Below are 7737 nucleotides of genomic sequence, written 5' to 3' on the forward strand. Positions count from 1 at the left end.
TGGTCAGGAAAGCTGAAGAATGAGATGATGAGTGTCTTTATAGTTTGTGAAAATGAAACAAACAAAACAACTTGAGAATCATGTTCCTGGAATTGTGTCCAAATGAAAGTCTCAGGTTGAAGGGACCAGGACTTTGACTGATGCAGTACAGTATTTACAGGAGTCTTGCTTGGTCTTTCAGAGCAAAAACAATTATTTGCTCTCCTTTCACCTAACACTGCTGTGCAGAATCTCCATAGCCTGGTTGCTAGAAATTAGGGTTCTTATAGTTGCTGTGGAATAAACTCCATTCACTTTCCTCTTGATACTCCCTTCTCTATGTCCTTGGCCAAATGTTACCTGTTGTTTCACGAAGTGACCTTTTCTTCGTTGCACCCCATTAGCTGCTCTTTCGCTGCCAGTCACTTGCTGAAGTCCTCATCACTATCACAGATCTGCCTACCAGGGCCATGTCTGTAGCCTAGCCCACATTAACTTTGCCAACACTTCACCATTTTTCTCTGCATGTCCTCTCTCCAGTAATGTGCATGTCTGTGATGTTAACCCTGGGACAGAAAAGTAAGAAATCTATCAGAATCCTGGCTGAAAGTCCTATTTCTCCTTGAAACCGAAAGAGCTTTTAAACGTGGCTTCCTGAGTTTTTCAGTTTGCTGGTGGGTGGGTCTGGAGTGGGCATCCCGTCTGCACATCTGGTAGAGGCACTTTCCAGATTTTCCTCATGACTCAGGATCAGTTTCTGACTGCTGGGCGGGGCAAAGCCTCCTGAAGTTGCTGTGAGGCACCTCCCCCTGTGAGCAGAGCTTGGTACAGCCCAAATAGTTTTCAGGTTAAGAAAGCCAGAATCTTTGTTCAGCCGCACTGACTGAACAGACTTTAGTGGGGTTACCTGGCTAATAGCAGCAGCGGCAGCAGCAGCAGCAGCAGCAGCAGCAGCAACAGCAACAGCAGCAGGGCTCCTGGGATAACTCAGGTGAGTAGAGAGGGAATTCACAAACTTACCCTGGAGTTTTATTTCCTGGATAACTTAGCGTCTAAGAAAGATGAAGAAATTTCAACTTTATAGTTAACCAAACTCCACGGCTATATTTTATGGCTTGTCTGGATCAAATATGTGCCTGTTATTAGCAGTTTGAGAACTTCAAATATAATGGAATTTTTGGTTGGTTATTTTGAGGGGTGTGTGGGGTGATGATTGTGGTTGTCTGGCAATGAAACTTTTCTGGGGATATCTGGTCAGTTTTGTGCGTGTGCACACACGCGTGCATGTGTATGTGCTTGCCTTCTGCTACCCAAAATACCTGGTAAGTGAGGAAAAACCACAGGGGATGGTGTTGAGGGGGAGAAGTGTGGCTGCTTTAAGGGCCTCCTTCTAGCTTCTGCTGACCCACAACTGTGGGCAAATTATTGAAATGCGGGCAAAATCTTGGAACCACACTGTATACAAAAGGCCCGTGAGCTCTGGTAGGAGGGTGAGCAGGCTGTGCACTGTTGCACAGGAGAAAGTGGTGGCCAAGTCTATCTTAACTCCCCGTCTGCACAGCCAGTGGTCTTCCTGCCCTGGTGACAGGTTGATCTTGGTTATTCCATTTTCCACCTCTGGCCTGGCTTTGTTCCCTTCTGATTCCAACTTTGGTTTAAACTTTGATTTGAAGATGGGGCTCCATCCTCCACTCCCAGGCCAACTACACTGTTCTAGGGTCTTCACTGGACCACTTGATCAGAGCTGGCTTTGGGTGGGGGACGGGAAAAAGGAGCAGTGCATTGCAATGGAAACAATTGGTTCTGAGGATTTGGAACTGTAAGTTTGCTGAAAAGCACATAAAAAAACTCAACAAATTCTGCTGTCCTGACAATTACTTCTGGCTTCAGGATAAAGCATCCTGGTTTGTATTAATGGTGTATTGAAATTCAGCTAATGCTTCATTTGCTAATCTTTATTGTGAAAGTAAGAACACTTTACAGTCTGAAGTAATAAACAAAAAATTCTTTGTGGACTGCTAATTAACTCTTTTATTCCTCTGGAAGTTTGTGTGTGTGTGAGCATGCTTATGTGCACGTGTGTGCCTGAGTGTGTGTGAATACTTTGTATTCACATAACGTTCTTTATTTGTCCTTAGACTCCCTAGCAGTCTAGGGAAAAAGTCTAAACACTTATATGGTCAGGAACAGGTTAAAAAGCAGGCTTTCCATATCCTTGGGAGTTTTCAGTTTCTAAATTAAAAGCAGAAAAAGCCCCTTTGTGACCCCCAAACAGTGTTTCTTTGATTAGCCTTGATTTGAAATCATCTCACCTTCTGACAGCTTGCAATTCAAAAACAAAACTTCTAAGTGCATTCTTGTCAGAAGAGGACAAAATGAATTTTTAAAAGCAATGTCTTGCTTGACATACTGTGTCTGCCAGTTTGCCCTCCTCCCCACCTTACAACAAATTGTGGTTAAAAAAAAGTTGGGAGGTCCCAGTTTTAGTGTGGGCTCTGTCACTACATAACCCTGGGCAAGTTCCTTTACCTTACAACAAAAGAAAGAACTTGTATTAAGTGATTTCTAAGAGTCTTTCCAACATAACGTTCTATAAAATCAGAATTTGATTCTTGAAAGGCTGGAAAAGTAGACATATAGGATGGGCTTATTCGGCCAAAAGAGCAAGTCAGCCAAAAAAGGAGGGGTGAAATAGGGAGGTGTAGAGAATGGTGGAGGGGCGATTTTATATTAATCTTCTAAATGTTGGTGCATGTCTTATTTAAAGCACATGATCAAATTTCGTCAGTTTCCCCTAAAGACAGAAAAGAAATTTAACTTGCTAAAAACAAGTGCTTCCTAATACTACTGCCCTGCTTTAGCCTTATCTTTAACAATTAAAGAGTATGTTCACATACATAATTTCATTACATTCTCCCAATAACACTCTGAAGTAGACAGGATAGCTAACATATTCTCATTGTGCTATGGGGAAACTGAGGGACTGAGATGTTATGTATACTAAATGGTGATATTTTGGATTTGTTTCTGGATCTTGTAACCACCTGTGTTGTTTTATTATCATTTTGAATTGCTTTTTATTTTTTGATAGAATTATTGAGCAATGGAATTAAAGAAAATTGTGTCCTCTTTTTTTTTTTCCTTTGAGTGACTTTGAACAGACTCTTCTCTCTGGGCAGAGTAGGTATATCCTATATCAGGCAGTGGGCTGGATCAGAGGATCTCTGTGGTCCTTTTTAGACCCAGAATATCTGGTTAGAAGTTTGAATCTGAACAGCCATACATAAGTCCCGTGGTTAAATGCGTGCCCATATATGTAAACTATGACTCTGCCTGTGTACATATGAAAAAGCACTGTTCTCTGTATACCATGTGGATGCTGAATTTATATTACTTTTTCCTATCCAAATCCCTTTTCTCTCACCATACCACCCCCAGGTGTGGGGATAAGGGATGTGGATTGTGGGTAAAGTGGTGCCTACTTCATGCCAGGGCAGAATTGGGTCTTCAGTATTAAATTTGTCTGCAAACTTTTATTGATTTGATCTCGATTTTTGCTCCAAGTACAGAACAGGGAGGAAACTGAGGAAAAGGAGAAACTAGCCAGGAACAATGCCTTAGCCATGCCCTCTCTCCCTGTCTCCATTAAGTTCCCTCATGTTCTCTCCCACTCACCTAAATCCAAAGCAGCTTGTGAACCACAGACAGGATGTATTTTATCAGATATTTTTAGAGCAAAATATGCTTTTTACTCTAAGGCTAATGCACAGGTTAAGAAGCAAGAGATTCTGCTTTCACGACTTGCCTAACTTCCTCAAGCTTTCCAGTCCAGCGAGTAGAAAAAAAAAAAATACTTCCTCTTTAAACTGCAGCCTTGTATTCTACGTGGCAGTCTCCCTCAACTTCCCCTGGCATTTCTCAACTTTCTGCACTCTGGGCCCGCTTCTATCCTTTGCCTTGGCAGACACGGTTGTCCTCATATTCTTTCTCAAAGTGGTGGGTCTGAATTAAAATAATATTGCTTAAGACCATTACCTCAGTGCTAAGCCCCACACTCTGCCTCACCCAACCACTCATACCACTAGCCCTCAGGCCACAGGGTCCCCCTTCTTAAATGTCCACAAATTGCCTTTGTTAGCTAGAGGCTCTCCATGGTTGATACTCAAATCCCTGGGTTTATACTCAAATCCCTAATTTTTTTTTTTTTTGTCTACCGACTTTCCTAATATGTGATCTTTAATGTAAGGGCTCTCCCATCCCCATCGCCATCGGGTGCAATAGAACAGAAAGGAGGGAGCATTCCCTTCTCTGCACTCATCCGTTCCAACAGAATAAGTTGTTTATGACAAACTCAACTTAAAAATGTCTGGGTTTCCAAAAGTTTTCTGATGTTTAAATGATGAACCCTCTGATGTAAAGGGTTCAGATTCTCCCATGATCATCAAACCATGAAAATAAAGAACCTTTTCAATATCTACCATGGCAATAAATTCTAGGCAGAATGCCTCAAAGTTTGGTATCATGTTTGCTTTGGAAGATTTCCTCATTTGAACTAAAAAATCCTTTCTCTAAGAAGGTAGTGACCAAAAGAAGCAGTGTGGTGTGATAGAAAGCTGCACACCGAATCTGGCATTGCACAGAACCTGGGTTTGAGTTAATTCTGCCAGTTTCTAGCTACTGCTTCTCTAAACTGCCATTTCTGCAGATACAAAATGAAGGGCACAGATAATCTCATTAAGCATGACTGCTATGACGAGAACCCGAACTAAAATGTAAAATACACATTTCAAACAAGAAATTGCCATGCAAACGTTAATTCTCCACATAAGACGTTTATCCGTTCAACAAACATTTTTTGAACAATATTTGTGTGCCCAACTCAATGCTAGGCAATGAGAGGGCTTCAGTGCATATTTTACATTTATGGATCACTTTCTTCTTATTCAAAACTACTTTTACACCAACCATCTCATTAGGTACACCCATGGTGTAAGAGGGGCAGGGCAGATAACCTCACTTTCCTGATGAGAAAACTGAGGCACAACCAAATGGATCACAGTTCTGTTGCCTAGTCAGAAATGAGGGTCACTTTTTTTTTTTTTTCTTTTGAGATGGAGTCTCGCTCTGTCTCCCAGGCTGGAGTGCAATGGCACGATCTCGGCTCACTGCAACCTCCGCATGAAGGTCACTTCTACTCCGCAAGTCCGAGAGGACTTGGGACTACAGTTGTACTGTAGTGGAAGGTCAGACTTATAGCCTGCTCTTCTTTATTTACTGTGTGTCCCCAGAACATAAGCACCCCAACCCAAAAGGTATTCTGTCAAGCTGTAAACTATCCATATAAGCTGTACGTTCTGCCTCTGAGAGAGTCTACTGGGATCACACGGGCTTTAAAAATCAAACCTGATTTTCCTTTCAATTTATGCTACTTCTGTCTGTACACAGGCCCTCTTTATAACAGGGATTCCTTTTGCAGGATCTTGCCTGCTTTACCATTTGACCGAGTAGTAAGGAAGACCTTTGAAGGCAGAACAGGAAATACTCATTTATCCAGAATGTCCAGAGACTAGGAGGTTCTGGCACACTAAATATTCTAATTGCCCCAGGCTATTCCACATTTACAGTCCCCAGGCTCTGGCAATTCACCAAACCTTCTAGGGAAAACAAGAGGCGCAGTAGTGTTTGTTGTTAAGTTTGAGCATACAAGAAAATTGGGATCCATTTGTGACAGCCTCCAAATAGGAGTCTGGGCAAACATTCAGGTTGGCTCTGATGCTGCATAACTAAAAATTATTATTGATACCATCCATGCTTTCAAATACAATGAAGTACACTTTAATATTTAAAACACGTGAGCAGACAAATCTGATGAAAAAAAGGACATCAGTGTTTTGCAGTGCCCCCACAGCTCTCAATTTTAAAAGCAATTGCCAATAAATAAGGCTATGAAAAAAAAAATGTGGTTATTCTCAGCTTCTTGTTCCTTGGATTCAGAGAAAGGGTAAGTTTGTTGTACACACATTGCAAATAACATTGTAATAACATTGCAAACATTTAAATTAAAATTTGTTATGGTTTTCAAATGGGGAAACTTCTTTACCAGTGAGGCATTTCAATGTGATACTGAAAGGACATAAAATGAACTAGTAGAAAGGTCTGATCAATATTTCACTTTTTATAAAATAGCGACTGGCCCACAGATATACCACACAGATACTCCTTAAAGTGCTAACGTATTCTCCTTATTTTTTAGCAGACATTCTGAAACTTACTCAGGTTTATTTTTGTTTCAACCCTCCTGTGATTATAGAATATAGACAGTTATTTCTAAAATACATTTTGAAATAGTTGACACGATGTAAATTTCACAATCTCATTCTTGTTTACTGTTGAATGCCAGGAGAGGATCATTAAAATCATTACAAATCTATCTTTGTGAATCAAGAAAAAGCACTGAAAACCCTATTATCACCCCAAGGCTATTGAAAATCAAATTTGCCTTTCAAATTATCTTCCTAAAAACCAGTTGTTGAGAGCACTTGAGTGTGGGGCACTCTGATAGACATTGCTTGAAGAATCACTATATGAATTCTCCGTTTAGCCATGTGAGGTTTTTGTTTTTCCTTCCTTTTTTTTTTTTAAAGAAAAGAAAGCAAGAGTGTATTGCCATGGGATAACAATCTATAGCCCACCAAATTAGTGTAATTGAATTTCAGAATCTGCCTTTTATCACAGGCAAAGGATTATACATTAGACTTTTAAGAAGAAAGACCATACAATCTTTCTATCTTTCCTTGTCTTTGGAGGCCATCTGCTGAGCCGTTTCTTGCAGTAGTCTGCCTGGCCAATAATAAAAAATGCAAAGCTCTCTAAATGACAAGACAGAAGAAATTGTGTAAAAAGACTTGCTGGAATGGAAAGAGGCTACTTTTCCCCTCACGCACGAAGTACGTGACTCCAGGGCACCAACTTATTCTGACTATAGTAAAATGATTTTTTCCCTTATCTTCAAGTTGTACTTTGCCTTGATCTAGTTCCTGCTGGTATAAATGGAAGACTTCTCTTTAAATTATAATGAATCACGTTTAACTCACAATCTTCACTTTTATTATTGATTTTTTTCCCAATAAGATTAAGACCCATATTGCCCCATTTGACAGATAAAGAAACTGAGACCCAAAATGGTTAGGTGCCTTACCCAAGGCCCCATACTAATTAGTTGCTGAGCGTGGACCCTTCTTTCTTTGAAAATGGTGACGTTTCCTTTAAATCCAAACTAGAAGTGCCTAGCTCTGGGAAGAAGTCCCTGGGATGACGGCTGTTTGTCTAATCTCAGATAACCCTTAAAAGACCTAAGAAATTCTTCCTTCAAAGACAACAATTTTCCTCATTCTAGGCATAGTTCAACACTATGGGTCCTCCTCTGAAGCTCTTCAAAAACCAGAAATACCAGGAACTGAAGCAGGAATGCGTCAAAGACAGTAGACTTTTCTGTGATCCAACATTTCTGCCTGAGAATGATTCTCTTTTCTATAACCGACTGCTTCCTGGAAAGGTGGTGTGGAAACGTCCCCAGGTAACTTTCTATTTTACACGTTCTCTCTCCTTGACCTCCTTCATCATACCTCTACTTGATCCACTGTTTCACTTACAAGGTCTACCAATTTAGAAGTTAAGTTTCTTTCTTTCTTTCTTACTCTTTCTTACTCTTTCTTTCTTTCTTTCTTTCTTTCTTTCTTTCTTTCTTTCTTTCTTTCT

At 40.4% G+C, this 7737-nt stretch overlaps 1 protein-coding gene across 1 annotated transcript in view; it reads left to right on the forward strand.

Moving 5' to 3' along the window:
• Window positions 1-792: 792 nt before the first annotated feature.
• The window catches only part of CAPN6 (calpain 6), a 25334-nt gene continuing 18389 nt past the window's right edge, over window positions 793-7737 (forward strand). The window contains exons 1-2 of the mRNA XM_023203061.1: window positions 793-970; window positions 7376-7555. Of these exons, the coding sequence (XP_023058829.1) occupies window positions 7391-7555 (165 nt within the window). The 5' untranslated portion in view covers window positions 793-970; window positions 7376-7390. The remainder of the gene's footprint in view (window positions 971-7375; window positions 7556-7737) is intronic.

This window comes from Piliocolobus tephrosceles, chromosome 12 (genome assembly GCF_002776525.5).
Source record: "Piliocolobus tephrosceles isolate RC106 chromosome 12, ASM277652v3, whole genome shotgun sequence".
NCBI lineage: Eukaryota > Metazoa > Chordata > Mammalia > Primates > Cercopithecidae > Piliocolobus > Piliocolobus tephrosceles.